Raw genomic sequence first — 20,337 nt, 5'->3', positions numbered from 1 at the left:
TTCTGTGTTGGAGGTGGTTTGTCATTACACACATGATAACACTTTCAGCTTGCAGTCATGCAAAACAAGTGTCAAATGTCTCAAGTATTCCTGTCAAAAAGACACAAGCACATACAGCAGATTGTGAGACTCTTTTACAGATAAAATAAGATTTGTTTTTCCAGCTGTTTGAATTATTTAGTGTGAATTTAGTGTTGCCAACCGTCTCTTGAAAAAACAGAATTAGAATGAAAAACAAAAGTACGTGTCAGGTAATGAGCCTAAAAGGGGCAAACTTTGTCTCGTGTTATTGCCGTTCAGTTTCAGTTCAGTTTATGTGGAACATGCATACGATACATGTAATGCATCACATATTTCCAGTTGTTTCATGACAGCACGTCCGAAAAGGAGTAGGAAGAAGCAGAGCTTACTTAATCCTACCCCTTTTCATATCATAGCAATTTTATCCCAGTTCCTTGTTCTCTGTAACAGAACAGTGAATAAATAATTAATCTACCATAGTAAGTCAACAAATATTAAAAACATAAATAATCCTTATCTAAAAAAAAAAAGGTTGAAGATGTTCATCATATTTGTTCTTCTTTGTACGTTTTGAACAGTTTCTTAAACTGGATCATATTGGTTTCTTATGTTAATCCATTCCATCATTTAATTCCACATACAGATATGCTAAAGGTTTTAAGTGTTATAAGTGCATACAAATGTTTTTAATTATAGATTTTTCTCTAAGGTTGTAGTTCTCCTCTTTTGTAGAGAATACTTGTTGTACATTCTTGGGTAGCAGGTTATAGTTTGCTTTGTACACCATTTTAGCTGTTTGCAAGTTGCACCAAATTGTTGAATTTCAATATTTGTGATTCAATAAATAAAGTGTTTGTATGTTCTCTATATCCAACATTATGTATTATTATAACTGATCTTTTTTGTAACACCGTTAGTGAATGAAGCGCACATTTGTAGTTGTTTCCCATATTTCTGCACAATAACTCAGATATGTAACACTAGTGAGCAGTAGAGAATATGAAGTGATTTTTGGTCCAGATCATGTTTTGCTTTATTCATTATTGACGTGTTTCTTGCTACTTTATGTTGTATATTTTTTACATGAGGTTTCCTGTTCAGTTTATCATCTATTATTACACCCAAAAATGTGTTTTCTTTTACCCTTTCAATGTCTACTCTATTTGTATTTTTATTTGACTTTCCCTTCTACTGTTACCAAATAGCATTATTTTAGTTTTACTGAGATTCAAAGATTGTCTGTTTTATGTCAAACCATCTTTTTAATTTGTTAATTTCTTCTGTTATTATTTGTATTAACTTCTGTGTGTTCTCTCCTGAACAAAACAGTTGTATCATCTGCAAATAATACTAACTTTAAGTCCTTTGTAACTTTACAAATGTTGTTTATATAAAGATTGAACAATCTTGGTCTAAGTATTGATCCCTGAGGTACGCCACACGATATTTTGAGCTCTGTAGAAGTGTGTTCCCCTATCTTCACGTATTGCCTCCTGTAGTGACGACTCTGACTGGATTAATATGGATTAGCAATCACTTCAGGGTGTCGGGTCAGGACAGCAATTATTCGTTCAGGTGAGTGCAGGAGGAATAATAGATTGTCCAAGTCCAGATTTGTAAATTCAATTGTCTATTGAAGACTTGCATTAGTTGTTTGCTTGCGTGTGTGTGTGTGTGTGTGTGTGTGTGTGTGTGTGTGTGTGTGGTTTCATATACAAAACAAATCCAATCATTATAAATCAACTAAAGTGAGCACAATGCAATGAAATATAGGAACAAGCCTGCTACAGGGCTGTTAATATACATCACTTAGCTGTGTATACACATGTACATAAATGCACAGAATTTGAACATCCCACCCCTGAGTAATGTAATGAGTAATAGAATGTAAATAGCATCACAACAATAATTGTAAATGGTAAGTTGGGGCTAACAAACATGTCCAATGCTACAAACAGGCCCCAACCAGGGTATGATATTCAGCTAGCAGTTAGCTTGTCAACCTGATGCCAAACAGCCATTAGACTACAATAAAACAGACAAAATGAGTTGCAATACAGTTTTAAGCACATAACAAGTGATATTAAAGTGTATATAAAGTAACTCACTTTGTATTGACGCACACTGCCAATTAAACAATTGACTTTGAAGTTCACAGTAACTTTCAGAGCTTGCTGATGTAATGAGGCGTTCAAAGCCCCCTCCAGTGTCGTAAAAGTGAACTACACTCAAGCAGCCCAATGACACAAAAAGAAAACAAGCGTCACAGAGACAGTCTTTTTGTACACTTCCTGTTGGTAATAGTACATATCACATCACAAGATGGAAACAAACTATGTGTGACATTCATGAGTGTTATTTTGACTCAGGAAGATGTGTTTGTGATCCACCATTCAAACAGTACCCGTTTCCAAAAGATCCAGACATGAAAATAAGATGGATTAAGGCCGTTAATAGGAAATGTAAGAACACTAATAACAAGTGGGTGGACTGGAAGCCTACAAAAGACTCACAGATCTGCAGTAAACATTTCTTGCATGGTAAACCAACGGATGACCACCCTTTGCCATTGTTAGAAATGGGCTATACATCAACAGTTAGCGTGAAAAGAAGAAGAACACTAGTGCGGCATGGACCTACAGAAACGTCAACATCAGCGTCAACTACTGCTGCTGCTTCCATGGATGAAGTTATCCCACAGACTGGCCAAGTAGAGGATAGTTCTGAATCCACCACACCAGGTATGATAAAACATGACATGGACAGCAGTTGAAATAAACATTGTTGAAACATATTGCTACATTATACAATAATGTTGTGTACAAATATTCATAAAAGGTACATTACATCATTGTTATCCTGTAATCAGAAATGTTCTAAGTGTCATGGATTATCTACTAATAGGTTGTATCAATTGACAGTTATTTTTTTACTAAAAAGTATTATTACTCGGCAAATTATTTTTAATGACACATTCTTCTTCTTTTTTCCAGTCCCCAAAACTCAACACTGGAGTGGAATCCGTGGAACATGATCATCATCAAAAAAAAGTTTTTTTTTTTATAGAGTCACAAAAATCATTGTAATTTATGCAATACCTGGAGATGGCAAAATGTTTAAAAACTTCAAAATCATCTTAAATGTTGAACTTTTACACAAATAGAATGAATATTACATGCATTGCCGTTACCGCCCGAAAGCAGCTGAGATAGGCTCCAGCGACCCCCCGCGACCCCAAAAAAGGGACAAGCGGTAGAAAATGGATGGATGGACTACACAAATTGAACATTTAATATGAATTTTATTATTCAGATTGGGTTTTCTATGATCCTATATACAAAACCCGTTTCCATATGAGTTGGGAAATGGTGTTAGATGTAAATATAAACGGAATACAATGATTTGCAAATAATTTTTGACCCATATTCAGTTGAATATGCTACAAAGACAACATATTTGATGTTCAAACTGATAAAAAAAAATTTTTTTTGCAAATAATCATTAACTTTAGAATTTGATGCCAGCAACACTGTTATGTCTTGGCAAAAATGAGGACTCAGATGCAGAAGAGAGACAATTGACTTAGACTTTATTTAATTAGTTTTCTTTGCTATCTCTTGGACAGAGTGATTAAACAAAGTGGCTACAAAATCTATCTATGATATACTTGAGCAACAAGAGGATGTGTAGCATAGGACATAAGGCAATAAACAGAAAATCACTCCATAAGGAGGAAAAGGGCAATAGCAAAATTTCTATACAAGTCTAATAACAAAATACCAACAATCTATGATAATCTACAAAAAGATAATTTCACTCGTGAAAAGAAGTCGAGAAGCTATAAACAGAAAATATGTTATAAAGAGTTGAGAAGCCTGCAAACTAAAAGCGCTCCAGAAGGAGGGGAAAAAAAGAAGACAAGGTACTATGAAAATTGATACAAAAGACTTGACCGAAAAAACTTTAGCAAAAGAAAATCACTCTCTCAGAGGAAACAAAGAAATCAATAAATAAAGCGAGACAATACTTATCAAGGCTGTGGACAAGGCTGGAGGTACGTAGCGAGACGATATACTCTGGCACAAGACAAGAGGAGGACGAGACATTTATACACATGAGGGAGGGTGACACAGGTGGACACAATCAGGCAATCAGGAGAGACATCAGACCAGTGAAACGGGAGGAAGGGCAAGTGACCTGAAACGAGAGGGAGAGTTGACCTTTCAAAATAAAACAGGAAATGACAAGACAACATGAAACCAGACGAAACCCAGACAAGACTTCACCCAGGTGTGACAAACACGTGACAAAGAAGTTGGGAAAGGTGGCAATAAATACTGATAAAGTTGAGGAATGCTCATCAAACACTTATTTGGAACATCCCACAGGCGAACAGGCAAATTGGGAACAGGTGGGTGCCATGATTGGGTATAAAAGTAGATTCCATTAAATGCTCAGTCATTCACAAACAAGGACGGGGCGAGGGTCACCACTTTGTCAACAAATGCGTGAGCAAATTGTTGAACAGTTTAAGAAAAATCTTTCTCAACCAGCTATTGCAAGGAATTTAGGGATTTCACCATCTACGGATTGTTATAGGTGCAAACTTGAAAAGCCAGCATCTGTGATGGTATGGGGGTGTATTAGTGCCCAAGACATGGGTAACTTACACATCTGTGAAGGCGCCATTAATGCTGAAAGGTACATACAGGTTTTGGAGCAACATATGTTGCCACCCAAGCAACGTTACCATGGACGCCCCTGCTTATTTCAGCAAGACAATGCCAAGCCACGTGTTACATCAACGTGGCTTCATAGTAAAAGAGTGCGGGTACTAGACTGGCCTGCCTGTAGTCCAGACCTGTCTCCCATTGAAAATGTGTGGCGAATTATGAAGCCTAAAATACCACAACGGAGACCCCCGGACTGTTGAACAACTTAAGCTGTACATCAAGCAAGAATGGGAAAGAATTCCACCTGAGAAGCTTCAAAAATGTGTCTCCTCAGTTCCCAAATGTTTACTGAGTGTTGTTAAAAGGAAAGGCCATGTAACACAGTGGTGAACATGCCCTTTCCCAACTACTTTGGCACGTGTTGCAGCCATGAAATTCTAAGTTAATTATATTTGCAAAAAAAAAATAAAGTTTATGAGTTTGAACATCAAATATCTTGTCTTTGTAGTGCATTCAATTGAATATGGGTTGAAAAGGATTTGCAAATCATTGTATTCCGTTTATATTTACATCTAACACAATTTCCCAACTCATATGGAAACGGGGTTTGTAAGTGTAAAAGGTAAAAAATGGAACAAAACATAATTACAACAACAAAAACTTAATTTCATTGTGTTTTATATAGCCATTGTTATTTAAATTATTATTATTTTTACCATTATTTTACTTGTTGTGGTTTATTCGTTACTAATTAATATCTGTTTTTTAAAACTATATTTAAAGCTGAGTTTTAGTAGTAAAATAAATACTGGTGTTTTCAAATTAATGAATAATTGTGTAATTAATGGCGATTACAATATCAATCAAAATAATGGTGATTATTATTTTTGCCATAATGTTCCAGCCTTAACTGTACCCTTTTTGAAACAACAGAGGGTGTAAAACACGATGGCTTCTCACTTCTCTGTGAGCGCTTTGAGTGTCTAATAATAGAAAAGTGCGATATAAAATCGAATCCATTATTATTATTATTCTACATGTTTCATTAACACAACTTTATCTTTAATGCATCTAAAGGATATAAATATCATTCTATGATGTGTCTTTTTCCATCCATCCATCCATTTTCTACCTCTTGTCCCTTTTGGGGTGACAGGGTGGGCGGAAGGTGGTGTACACCCTGTAAAATTCCATAAAACCTTGAAACTATTTTTTAAATGTTATCCTAATTAAAAATGTATCCTCCAGTTTGTGGCTATTATAAGGCGTATTTCCAGAGGATATGGATTTTTACAGCATGTTTTAAAGAGATAGCATGTTTTAACATAGCGTATGTTTTAAACTAGCGTGTTTTAAACTCCTTCTTCACCACAACGGTTCGATACAGCGTCCGCATTACTGAAGACGCCGCACTGATCCGCCTGTCGATCTCACGATCCACTCTTCCCTCACTCGTGAACAAGACTCCGAGGTACTTGAACTCCTCCACTTGGGACAAGGTCTCCTCCCCGACCCGGAGATGGCACTCCACCTCCACCCTTTTCCGGGCGAGAACCATGGACTCGGACTTGGAGGTGCTGATTCCCATCCCAGTCGCTTCACACTCGGCTGCGAACCGATCCAGTGAGAGCTGAAGATCCTGGCCAGATGAAGCCATCAGGACCACATCATCTGCAAATAGCAGAGACCTAATCCTGCAGTCACCAAAACGGATCCCCTCAACGCCTTGACTCCGCCTAGAAATTCTGTCCATAAAAGTTATGAACAGAATCGGTGCCTTGGCGTAGTCCAACCCTCTCTGAAAACGTGTCCGACTTACTGCCGGCAATGCGAACCAAGCTCTGACACTGATCATACAGGGAGCGGACCGCCACAATCAGACAGTCCGATACCCCATACTCTCTGAGCACTCTCCACAGGACTTCCCGAGGGACACGGTCGAATGCCTTCTCCAAGTCCACAAATACTGGTTGGGCAAACTCCCATGCACCCTCAAGGACTCTGCCGAGAGTATAGAGCTGGTCCACAGTTCCACGACCAGGACGAAAACCACACTGTTCCTCCTGAATCCGAGGTTTGACTATCCGGCGTAGCCTCCTCTCCAGTACACCTGAATAGACCTTACGGGGAAGGCTGAGGAGTGTGGTCCTGAGTTGTGGTGAAGAAGGAGCTGAGCCGTAAGGCAAAGCTCTCAATTTACCGGTCGATCCAAGTTCCCATCCTCACCTATGGTCATGAGCTTTGGGTTATGACCGAAAGGACAAGATCACGGGTACAAGAGGCCGAAATGAGTTTCCTCCCCCGGGTGGCGGGTCTCTCCCTTAGAGATAGGGTGAGAAGCTCTGTCATCCGGGGGGAGCTCAAAGTAAAGCCGCTGCTCCTCCACATCGAGAGGAGCCAGATGAGGTGGTTCGGGCATCTGGTCAGGATGCCACCCGAACGCCTCCCTAGGGAGGTGTTTAGGGCACGTCCGACCGGTAGGAGGCCACGGGAAAGACCCAGGACACGTTGGGAAGACTATGTCTCCCGGCTGGCCTGGGAACGCCTCGGGATCCCCCTGGAAGAGCTTGACGAAGTGGCTTGGGGAGAGGGAAGTCTGAGCTTCCCTGCTTAGGCTGCTGCCCCTGCGACCCGACCTCGGATAAGCGGAAGAAGTTGGATGGATGGATGGATGGATGGATGGTGTTTTAAACTAGCGTGTTTTTAAACTAGCGTATGTTTTAAGCTAGCGTATGTTTAACCATGCCTGCGGTCAAAAACACGCTGCACCTTAAATATGCGTTAAATACAGACTGACACGGCGCCTTTTAATACGGTGCGCCCTATGGTCGCGAAAATACGGTATAGTGGCTTCGATAGCGGGAACCGGTTCTCAAAAAGGGATTCGAATCCATGGAATCGTTTTTTTTTCTTATCAAAACATCGGGACAACTGGTTTTGAACATCATCCCTAATTATATTTCAAACTGGAGAACAAATAATAAGACTGACTTATTAGCGTCCTGCACACTTCCTTCTATGTCAATGTGCTTTCACGACAGTTCGCACACTTGACGTTACAAGACGGTACCTTTGGCGCACAAGAGCCAAAGGTACGATGCGTCATCACGGCCACTTCTTTATTCATCCATTTTCTACCGCTTGTCCCTTTCGGGGGGCCTATCTCAGCTGCATTCGGGCGGGAGGCGGGGTACACCCTGGACAAGTCGCCACCTCATCACAGGGCCAACACAGATAGACGACATTCACACACTAGGGACCATTTAGTGTTGCCAATCAACCTATCCCCAGGTGCATGTCTTTGGAGGTGGGAATAAGCCAGAGTACCCGGAGGGAACCCACGTAGAACATGCAAACTCCACACAGAAAGATCCCGAGCGCAGGATCGAAACCAGGACCTTCGTATTGTGAGGCAGATGCACTAACCCCTTTTCCACCGTGCTGCCCCCTCTTTAATCATTGACTGCATATTTAGTGCACTACAGGGACAAGCGGTAGAAAATGGATGGATGGATACAGAGGTCTATCACAGATTCAAATCAACATAACTCACTGAATAGTCCACCTATTTTCAAGCCGTTTACTTGAATTTAAATGTCAGACACGAAATTATCATCCAACATATTTTTATTCAAGATTAAAGCCTACTGAAATGCGATTTTCTTATTTAAACGGGGATAGCAGGTCCATTCTATGTGTCATACTTGATCATTTCGCGATATTGCCATATTTTTGCTGAAAGGATTTAGTAGAGAACATCGACGATAAAGTTCGCAACTTTTGGTCGCTGATAAAAAAGCCTTGCCTGTGCCGGAAGTAGCAGACGATATGCGCGTGACGTCACAGGTTGTGGAGCTCCTCACATCCGCACATTGTTTACAATCATGGCCACCAGCAGCGAGAGCGATTCGGACCGAGAAAGTGACGGTTTCCCCATTAATTTGGGCGAGGATGAAAGATTTGTGGATGAGGAAAGTGAGAGTGAAGGACTAGAGGGCAGTGGGAGCGATTCAGATAGGGAAGATGCTGTGAGAGGCGGGTGGGACCTGATATTCAGCTGGGAATGACTAAAACAGTAATTAAACACAAGACATATATATACTCTATTAGCCACAACACAACCAGGCTTATATTTAATATGCCACAAATTAATCCCGCATAACAAACACCCCCCCTCTCCCGTCCATATAACCCGCCAATACAACTCAAACACCTGCACAACACACTCAATCCCACAGCCCAAAGTACCGTTCACCTCCCCAAAGTTCATACAGCACATGTAGTTCCCCAAAGTTACGTACGTGACATGCACATAGCGGCATGCACGTACGGGCAAGCGATCAAATGTTTGGAAGCCGCAGCTGCATGCGTACTCACGGTACCGCGTCTGCGCATCCAACTCAAAGTCCTCCTGGTAAGAGTCTCTGTTGTCCCAGTTCTCCACAGGCCAATGGTAAAGCTTGACTGGCATCTTTCGGGAATGTAAACAATGAAACACCGGCTGTGTTTGTGTTGGTGCAGCCGCCCGCAATACACCGCTTCCCACCTACAGCTTTCTTCTTTGCTGTCTCCATTGTTCATTGAACAAATTGCAAAAGATTTACCAACACAGATGTCCAGAATACTGTGGAATTTTGCGATGAAAACAGACAACTTAATAGCTGGCCACCATGCTGTCCCAAAATGTCCTCTACAATCCGTGACGTCACGTGCAGGCGTCATCACACCGAGACGTTTTCAGCAGGATATTTCGCGCGAAATTTAAAATTGCACTTTAGTAAGCTAACCCGGCCGTATTGGCATGTGTTGCAATGTTAAGATTTCATCATTGATATATAAACTATCAGACTGCGTGGTCGATAGTAGTGGGTTTCAGTAGGCCTTTAAAATGCTGGTTTTCATACCAAAATAAATACATAGTCTGGCAGAGTGTGCAATATCATTAAAAACTTGCTGTTTGTTTGCATATTAAAATACAATGGTGGATAATAATAACAAATATATTTTTAATAGCAAACTACTTAATATTAACATTGTTATGTAGTAGAATAAACTGAAAACAAATATATGTATAGTTTATAATTATAAATATACATATATATATAAATATACACAATCATATAAGCATATAAAGCGAATTCAAGTCAAGTAAATAACTCTTACACAGCAGAAGTGTCACAAAAGTCACCTGTAACCAGACAGCCAGTCAGGGTTTCTGCTTCACACAAATCAGATTACAGACAGACAATTGTTCACACACACGCACAGCATTACACGTGCACACATCTGAATAAGCCCACACAACTATGATTACGCGCACACAACTCTTTCACAGCAGAAAGGTGGCAAAAAGTCACGTCTACAAAGACAGCCCATCGAGGAAATACTGACAGATTTTTTTCCTACACACAGACAACTTAAAACATGTATACACAGCTCCGATTACACACACACACACACACACACACACACACACACACACACACATTGAGATACAGAAACACATATTAGTACACAGACACGTGAATTGTATTACAAATGCACAGATTTAAGATACACAATTGCAAATCATTTTGCTACAATAATACTTCCATAATGATCCAGCACTGACAGAAACAAATACAAAGAAGCCTGACTGGCAACTTGGAACAGGTGTGCCCAGATTGCCAATCAGAGACAGGTGAACCAATTGAGCAATTAAAAAAAATAGGCTTCTATTTTGTTGTTAAACATCTCAAAGAATCAGAACATTGTTCATAAAAAAAACAGATATTTTATTCTACAAGGTCACATGCAAAGGATACAGCGCCGGTTTCAAATTGCTAGTACAAACAAAAATGTCTATCGTACAAAAGGTGTGCATAATTATATTGTATAGTGTACAAATACAAGTAGTAGGACCGCTGGCACCGCCATGGTGGAGACTTGTTTTGGAGACAGCAAGCCTGTGAAGGGGCACACTGAACCATAACATCATCATCACTTCTTAAATATTAGCAGAAGTATAAATGTATGTGTTAGTACACAACTAAACATATTAGTAAGAATGAATAATAAATGTAAACTATTGTGTGGATGTTGTTTTCCAGGATGTGTAACTAAGAAACATATTTACATGTTTGCTATTGAAGTAATTGTAAAGTAACTAAAAGTGATTTGGGGTTTGTTTGATTGTCATTTAGTTGGAACTATAACAACAACAAGTATAGTCAGATGTTAATGGAACTTTCAAGACATGTCAGAAATGGGATAAAGAACAAGTGATTAGATTTTGGTGTTGATCCTGATCACCATTTGGATTCAGCTTTCTTTTGAAGGATGCTTTACGACTGGGAGATTTGGCCTGGTGGAGGTCTGCGGAGAACTTTTTTATTTTACTGCTGCTGTTCTCACCAGCACACTTGTGTTTGTTACGTTGGTACTCATGAGAGAATCTTTCATCACACACACTGCAACTCAACCCTTTTTCTCCAGCGTGTGTTCTCATGTGTCTTTTCAGATCTCGACTTCGTGCAAAACTTGAACCACACACAGAACAGGAAAAAGGTTTTTCTCCGGTGTGTGTTCTAGTGTGATCTTTCAATCTGATCCTCCTATTAAAAGATAAGCCACAGATTGAACAAGAAAAAGGTTTCTCTCCAGTGTGTGTTCTCATGTGTTGTTTGTAATTTCCACTTAGTGCAAAATTTGAATCACACACAGAACAGGAAAAGGGTTTTTCGCCAGTGTGTGTTCTAGTGTGATCTTTCAAACTGTCCTTCCTTGTAAAACATAATCCACAGATTGAACAAGAAAAAGGTTTCTCTCCAGTGTGTATTCTAATGTGTCTTTTCTGATCACTATGGCATTTAAATATTTTGTCACAGTGGGAACACTTCAAGTGAGTGTTGTCAGGGTCCCATGTCTTATCATCTTTAGAGTCTTCATCATCAGTGTCAGGAGAGTGTGACGTTGTGTCCTCACTATATGATAGTGGAGCTAAGAGCTTGTCTACTCCACAGTGGTCTCCATCAGCTTCTGTTGTCATGTGTTGTGTTAAACTGCTGCTTGGAGGCTCCGCCTCTCTCTTCTCCTCACTTTCACCCTTGACCTCATCATCTTCACTCTTCACAGGGACACCAATCACTGGGAACTCCACCAGTCCTTCAATATGATCTCCCTCCTGACTGATACTGTGTACCTCCTCTTCCTTTTTAACGTGGGGGGGCTGTGGATCCTCTGCTTCCTCTTTAATGTGTTGGCGCTGTGGTACCTCTTCTTCCTCTTTAATGCGGGGGGGCTGTGGACCTTTAATTTGTTGGAGCTGTGGTACCTCTGTTTCCTCTTTAATGTGGAGGGGCTGTGGTTCCTCCTCCTGCTGATGGAGATAACGTTCTTCATCGAGGTCTGCAGGATACGAGAAGACAAATACATGCTTTAGAAACGTCCAGCTTTGCTCAGTCATCCAGGCCATATATCCCATCTAACCTTATCCTTGTCCACACAAACACTATGCCACCGTTTAAGAACCCCTCTCCCCTCCGGCAAAAAGCGACCTAGTACGCATGCGCGGAAAAAAATGTGCGCGTCATAGTTACCGCTGACCTGGAAGTGTATTCTTACACTGTGTTTCAATGTAGCTTATTGCCACATTTCTATTTCTTTTAAAGGGGAACATTATCACAATTTCAGAAGGGTTAAAACCATTAAAAATCAGTTCCCAGTGGCTTATTTTATTTTTCAAAGTTTTTTTCAAAATTTTACCCATCACGCAATATCCCTAAAAAAAGCTTCAAAGTGCCTGATTTTAACCATCGTTATATACACCCGTCCATTTTCCTGTGACGTCACACAGTGATGCCAACACAAACAAACATGGCGCATAGAACAGCAAGATATAGCGACATTAGCTCGGATTCAGACTCGGATTTCAGCGGCTTAAGCGATTCAACAGATTACGCATGTATTGAAACGGATGGTTGTAGTGTGGAGGCAGGTAGCGAAAACGAAATTGAAGAAGAAACTGAAGCTATTGAGCCATATCGGTTTGAACCGTATGCAAGCGAAACCGACAAAAACGACACGACAGCCAGCGACACGGGAGAAAGTGAGGACGAATTCGGCGATCGCCTTCTAACCAACGATTGGTATGTGTTTGTTTGGCATTAAAGGAAACTAACAACTATGAACTAGGTTTACAGCATATGAAATACATTTGGCAACAACATGCACTTTGAGAGTGCAGACAGCCCAATTTTCATCAATTAATATTTTCTGTAGACATACCCTCATCCGCTATCTTTTCCTGAAAGCTGATCTGTCCAGTTTTGGAGTTGATGTCAGCAGGCCAGGGAAGCTAGGGTCGATATTCTTCTCTTGATCATCTTCGGTGGCATAAGGGACGGTGTGAGCCAAGACATCCAGGGGGTTTAGCTCGCTCGTCTGCGGGAACAAACTGCCGCCATTGCTTGCCGTGCTACCGAGGTCTTTTGTCCCTGAATTGCTCACACACTCCGGCAGATTCAATGGGGGTCTGGCGGCAGATTTCTTTGACTTTATCGTTGGAAATGCATCTGCTTTGAGTGTCGCAGGATATCCACACATTCTTGCCATCTCTGTCGTAGCATAGCTTTCGTCGGTAAAGTGTGCGGAACAAACGTCCAATTTCTTGCCACTTTCGCATCTTTGGGCCACTGGTGCAACTTGAATCCGTCCCTGTTCGTGTTGTTACACCCTCCGACAACACACCGACGAGGCATGATGTCTCCAAGGTACGGAAAACAGTCGAAAAAACGGAAAATAACAGAGCTGATTTCACTCCGTGTTTGTACTGTGTTTGAGAAAATGGCGGATTGCTTCCCGATGTGACGTCACGTCCGAGAGCGAATAATAGAAAGGCGTTTAATTCGCCAAAATTCACGCATTTAGAGTTCAGAAATTGGTTAAAGAAATATATGGTCTTTTTTTCTGCAACATCAAGGTATATATTGACGCTTTCAGGGCTGTCTGCATTTAAATGTTTTTAAGCTAAATTATTGGTAAACACAGTTTATGTATAATAATTTACGTAAAACCGCGAGTAATGAATAAAGTTTTCCTCAATTAATATATTCTGTAGACATACCCTCATCCGCTCTCTTTTCCTGAAAGCTGATCCGTCCAGTTTTGGAGTTGATGTCAGCATCCGCTTTGAGTGTCGCAGGATATCCACACATTCTTGCCATCTCTGTCGTAGCATAGCTTTCGTCGGTAAAGTGTGCGGAACAAACGACTGACCATTTCGTCGGCTTTCCCCACAGCCTCGTATTTTGAACAAATTTCGTCCCATTTCTTGCCACTTTCGCATCATTGGGCCACTGGTGCAACTTGAATCCGTCCCTGTTCGTGTTGTTACACCCTCCGACAACACACCGACGAAAGTGAGAAAATGGCGAATTCCGAGAGCGAATAATAGAAAGGCGTTTAATTCGCCAAAATTCACCCATTTAGAGTTCGGAAATCGGTTAAAAAAATATATGGTCTTTTTTCTGCAACATCAAGGTATATATTGACGCTTACATAGGTCTGGTGATAATGTTCCTCTTTAACAGTAAACCTTGCTTGCCTCACCATCAGCAGCTATTAGACCAGGGGTAGGGAACCTGTGGCTCTTTTGATGACTGCATCTGGCTCTCAGATAAATCTTAGCTGACACTGCTTAACACGATAAGTAATGAATAATTCCGCTGGTAATCAGTGTTAAAAATAACGTTCAAAATATAAAACATTCTCATGCATTCTAATCCATCCATCCATTTTCTACCGCACCTGTTCAAGAAGTCGCATTAAAGGTCAGAAGTATTTTATTTATTATTGGTTAACTTCAGAATAACAATGCTATTAAAAAGAATAAGAGACTTATTACACTCTAAGAATGTTGGTCTTACTTAAAAATGCACGCATTTAGTTGTATTCAGTGTTAAAAAAAATATTATATGGCTCTCACGGATATATATTTTAAAATATTTGGCTTTCATGGCTCTAACAGCCAAAAAGGTTCCCGACCCCTGTTTTAGACTATTGTAGTAAATCACACCTGAGCCATCATACATGAATCATATCTTTAATGGACGTGTGAAAGTAAACAATGTGATAAATAACATTTTACAACAATCAATCTAGGGATCTAGATATCTGTTCAGGACACTGTGCTTGTAGTCTGAAATTGGCGATCGTACTTGACGGCTTCACAATAGCTAGTAAAAAACTAGACGTTGAGTAATCGCTCGACATACATCGCGGACAATAACTGATAGTCTGCTTTAGGGCTGGGCGATATATCGATATGCGCGATATATCGCGGGTTTGTCTCTGTGCGATATAGAAAATGACTATATCGTGATATTCGAGTATACGTTCTCACGCAGTTGCTTTTAGCTGCGGTCATTACACTACATGCTCTCCTCGCTCTTTCCTGTGTCTCCTTCTCACAGACAGACAAGCGCAGCTTCTACACACGTCACATAGTGTCACGTCATACGTCACATTCGTATACGCCTTCGCGCAGCAGAGAGGTAGCAGCAGGGCTAACGTTAGCTGTGATGCTAGCGGTAATACGAGCAAAAGAAGGTGCGAATCTGGTAACAAATGAAGGAATAATTAATTCCCCCAAAAAACAGTAGGGGGTCCATCGTCTGGCGGTGGTTTGGCTTCAACTGGGAATATGTTGAACAGACAACCGTAATTTGTCAAGTGTGGGGTGAAAGCGTTGCTATAAAAAGTAGCATTACTGCTAATATGTAGCATCATTTGAAAAGTCACCTGCTAGAGAATGAACAGTGCTTACTCCACATGTCAACATCTCCGTTCGGTGCCACACGCCCACACCATCAAAATGCCGAGGCAAACATTTCCAGATCAACACCGTATGAAAAAAATTTTGATTTTTTTTTTGTAGTTGTGATTTCCTTCTCTGCATGAAAGTTTTAAAGTAGCATATATTAATGCAGTATGAAGAAGAATGTTTTAATGTAGACACATAGAATCATCATACTGAGATACTGTGATTATATGCATCAAGTGTTCATTCAAGGCTAAGGCAAAATATCGAGATATATATCGTGTATCGCGATATGGCCTTAAAATATCGCGATATTAAAAAAAGGCCGTATCGCCCAGCCCTAGTCTGCTTTGCCAGTCCAAATGCATTCGCCGTTTTCCGTAGTACTATCTAGTCCACAGGAGCCCGCATTCTCGTTGTCTCCCCTTCGACAAATGGACAAAGTTTTTCGCTAAGTAGAATCACAGCTGACCTGGACATTCGAAAGTTTTCTTGCCGTTCCTGTGGCACAACACACCCGTTGACAAACATATCCCACCAGGCTGCCGTTCTCCCAGGCTTTATCCAAAACCGTCACTCAACTTTGCTATGTTGCCGTCTGAGATGTGTTGTACCTGAAATAGCTGCAATTACCGTATTTTTCGGAGTATAAGTCGCACCGGAGTATAAGTCGCACCGGCCGAAAATGCATAATAAAGAAGGAAAAAAACATATATAAGTCGCACTGGAGTATAAGTTGCATTTTTGGGGGAAATGTATTTGATAAAAGCCAACACCAGGAATAGACATTTGAAAGGCAATTTAAAATAAATAAAGAATAGTGAACAACAGGCTGAATAAGTGTACGTTATATGAGGCATAAATAACCAACTGGTATGTTAACGTAACATATTATGGTAAGAGTCATTCAAATAACTATAACATATAGAACATGCTATACGTTTACCAAACAATCTGTCACTCCTAATCGCTAAATCCCATGAAATCTTATACGTCTAGTCTCTTACGTGAATGAGATAAATAATTATATTCGATATTTTATGCTAATAATTTCACACAAGTCGCTCCTGAGTATAAGTCGCACCCCCGGCCAAACTATGAAAAAAACTGCGACTTATAGTCGGAAAAATACGGTACGCGTTTCCTTCTTTTAAGGTATTCACGTGTGATTTCCACAAGCGTCTGCTATGAAGCTGGCTGTGGCGCGTTCTTTCTGACGTCACTTCCTGTGTGGGGTGTGGTCTTTCTGGCGTCACTTCCTCTCAGATCTCACCTTGTAAACGATCGATGAGTCCATACAAAGCTAAGGGCCAGAGATTCAAGAAATACGCGACGCACTTACCCATGTCAAAAATTCTCCAAGCAGGGGAACCATAAACGCCGGGTTAGTGTGGCTGACACTGGGATTAGGATAAATAATTCTTTGTTTAAGGAGTTATCTGGCTTAATGTAGACAGGGCCTGACTTTGCCTGTGACCTTTGCTAAATTAATTTTGTCAAATCTTTTAAGGAAGTCCTGGCCTCTGACTGTTCAATGGAAGAACATATATAAATATATATATAAATATATATATATATATATATATATATTAGGGATGTCCCGATCCGATATTTGGATCGGATCGGCTGCCGATATTTGCCAAAAATTGCATATCGGCAAGGCATGGGAAAATGCCGATCCAGATCCAGTTTAAAAAAAAATCCGGTCCGTGTTTTCCAACGCACCGATTTAAATAATACATTCCACTTTTCTGCTGCTCCGTAATTTCCCTTCCGCATTTTCCAGCACACCTTCAACACATCCACAGGTCTGTGAATTCTCACGCAGTTGCTTTTAGCTGCTGGCATCACACGACAGGCTCTTCTCACTCTTTCCTGTGTCTCCCTCTCACAGACAGCAAGTGCACCTTCTTACACACGTCACATACTGTCACGACATACGTCACATACTGTCACGTCATACGTCACATACGTATACGTCCTCCCCGAGCAGAGAGGTAGCAGCATGGCTAACGTTAGCTGTGATGCTAGCGCAGCCGTGCGAGCAACGCTCCCTCTAAGGTGCTCGCCTGTGCAATTGCGCACTGTTTAAGCGTCCTCTGCGCATAGCAAATCTATGCCACGCACAAAATCCAATAAAAAAATAAGCGCATAACAATTTTCGACACACGGACACGACAGAGAAAACAGTTTTCGTCATCATTGTTCAAATATTGTGACGTCTGTCGAGACGCTCATCTCCATTCGGTGCCACACGTCCACACCATCAAAATGCCGAGGCAAATATTTCCACATCAACACCGTATGAAAAAATTAGTGATTTTTTTAGTTGTGATTTCCTTCTCTGCATGAAAGTTTAAAAGTAGCATATATTAATGCAGTATGAAGAAGAATGTTTTAATGTAGACATGCAATCCAATCAATCCAATCCACTTTATTTATATAGCACATTTAAACAACAAAATGTTTCCAAAGTGCTGCACAACAATATTAAACACAATTAAAAACAATAAAAAATAAATATGATTAAAAACTATTTCAAAGGGTAAAACCAATTAAAACAGTAAATAGAAAGCAACATTTTAAAAACACAGAGGACAACAGAGGACCACACAACTCACGTAGTGTCAAAAGCCAGAGAATAAAAGTGGGTCTTAAGACGAGACTTAAAACACTCCACTGTGGGAGCAGTTTGAACATGGAGGGACAGAGTGTTCCAGAGCTTAGGGCCGACCACAGAGAAGGCCCTGTCTCCCCTGGTTTTAAGTCTCGTCTTGGACACCACGAGCTGGAGCTGGCTCTCGGACCTCAGAGCACGCGCAGGATTGTAAGTTTGGATGAGGTCCGAGATATACTGAGGTGCCAGTCCATGTAAAGCTTTAAAAACAAACAGCAAGGTTTTAAAATCAATTCTAAAATGAACATGCAAGCCTTGAAAGAACATTTTGAAAATTAAGACTACATTTCCTGCAAATGGTTGCATTTCTACCCTATATTTTAACTTTAGATTTATTCTCATATCAAACTCTTTTGGCTGTCTTTTTGACACTTACATCCGGCGCCCCCCTCCACACCCTGGATTATAAATAATGTAAATAATTCAATGTGATTATCTTGTGTGATGACTGTATTATGATGATAGTATATATCTGATAGTATATATCTGTATCATGAATCAATTTAAGTGGACCCCGACTTAAACAAGTTGAAAAACGTATTCGGGTGTTACCATTTAGTGGTCAATTGTACGGAATATGTACTTCACTGTGCAACCTACTAATAAAAGTCTCAATCAATCAATCAAAACACATAGAATCATCATACTGCTGTGATTATATGCATCAAGTGTTCATTCAAGGCTAAGGCAAAATATCGAGATATATATTGTGTATCGCAATATGGCCTTAAAATATCGCAATATTAAAAAAAGGCCATATCGCCCAGCCCTAGTTCAATGATGCCATTTCTGTTTGTCATGTATAATTTTGTCTATTTTGTGTTTATCCTTGAATAAACAGGTCAGTTTCTTGTTACCAACCATTGTGTATTATTTAAACTCCCCTAATTCAGCTGGCTAGTTGTTATCAAGAGTACTAAAACCCTTTTCAACATGATTCTGATAAGTAAGTAGGCTAAATAACTTTAAACTTTAATACATGCTCGGATAGGCCAGTATCGGTATCGGTCAGTATCGGTATCGGATCGGAAATGCAAAAACAATATCGGTATCAGATCGGAAGTGCAAAAACGTGGATCGGGACATCCCTAATTATATATATATATATATATATATATATATATATATATATATATATATATATATATATATATATATATATATATATATATATATTTTTTTTTTTTTTTTTCTACCGCTTGTCCCTTTAATACGTATATACAGGTAAAAGCCAGTAAATTAGAATATTTTGAAAAACTTGATTTATTTCAGTAATTGCATTCAAAAGGTGTAACTTGTACATTATATTTATTCATTGCACACAGACTGATGCATTCAAATGTTTATTTCATTTAATTTTGATGATTTGAAGTGGCAACAAATGAAAATCCAAAATTCCGTGTGTCACAAAATTTGAATATTACTTAAGGCTAATACAAAAAAGGGATTTTTAGAAATGTTGGCCAACTGAAAAGTATGAAAATGAAAAATATGAGCATGTACAATACTCAATACTTGGTTGGAGCTCCTTTTGCCTCAATTACTGCGTTAATGCGGCGTGGCATGGAGTCGATGAGTTTCTGGCACTGCAGACGGAATTTTGGATTTTCATTTGTTGCCACTTCAAATGATCAAAATTAAATGAAATAAACATTTGAATGCATCAGTCTGTGTGCAATGAATAAATATAATGTACAAGTTACACCTTTTGAATGCAATTACTGAAATAAATCAAGTTTTTCAAAATATTCAAATTTACTGGCTTTTACCTGTATATATATGCAGGGCTTGAATTGAACCATGGCAACTGCGGCATTTTCCGCGACCAACCTTGTGACTTGCCGTAATGTCCCAAAAAATTGAGCAGCATTTAAAGGCCTACTGAAACCCACTACTACCGACCACGCAGTCTGATAGTTTATACATCAATGATGAAATCTTAACATTGCAACACATGCCAATACGGCCGGGTTAGCTTACTAAAGTGCAATTTTAAATTTTGCGCGAAATATCCTGCTGAAAACGTCTCAGTATGATGACTTTATCCGATTAATAATCGGATAAAAGAGACAAACTACATTTCTATCCTTTCCAGTATTTTATTGAAGAAAAAAAACAGCATACTGGCGCCATGTTCTTTCAACTTGCCAAATAAAACAAGGAAAATG

General features: G+C 39.9%; 1 protein-coding gene across 1 annotated transcript in view; it reads right to left on the bottom strand.

Annotated features, from left to right (window-relative positions):
* Positions 1–10,453: 10,453 nt before the first annotated feature.
* The window catches only part of LOC133575865 (uncharacterized), a 12,142-nt gene continuing 2,258 nt past the window's right edge, over positions 10,454–20,337 (bottom strand). The window contains exon 2 of the mRNA XM_061928745.1: positions 10,454–12,080. Within this exon, the coding sequence (XP_061784729.1) occupies positions 10,933–12,080 (1,148 nt within the window). The 3' untranslated portion in view covers positions 10,454–10,932. The remainder of the gene's footprint in view (positions 12,081–20,337) is intronic.

Source organism: Nerophis lumbriciformis, linkage group LG33, assembly GCF_033978685.3.
Source record: "Nerophis lumbriciformis linkage group LG33, RoL_Nlum_v2.1, whole genome shotgun sequence".
Classification (NCBI taxonomy): Eukaryota; Metazoa; Chordata; class Actinopteri; order Syngnathiformes; family Syngnathidae; genus Nerophis; species Nerophis lumbriciformis.
Note: the sequence above shows the minus strand (reverse complement) of the source record. Positions and strands in the feature narration are given on the sequence as shown.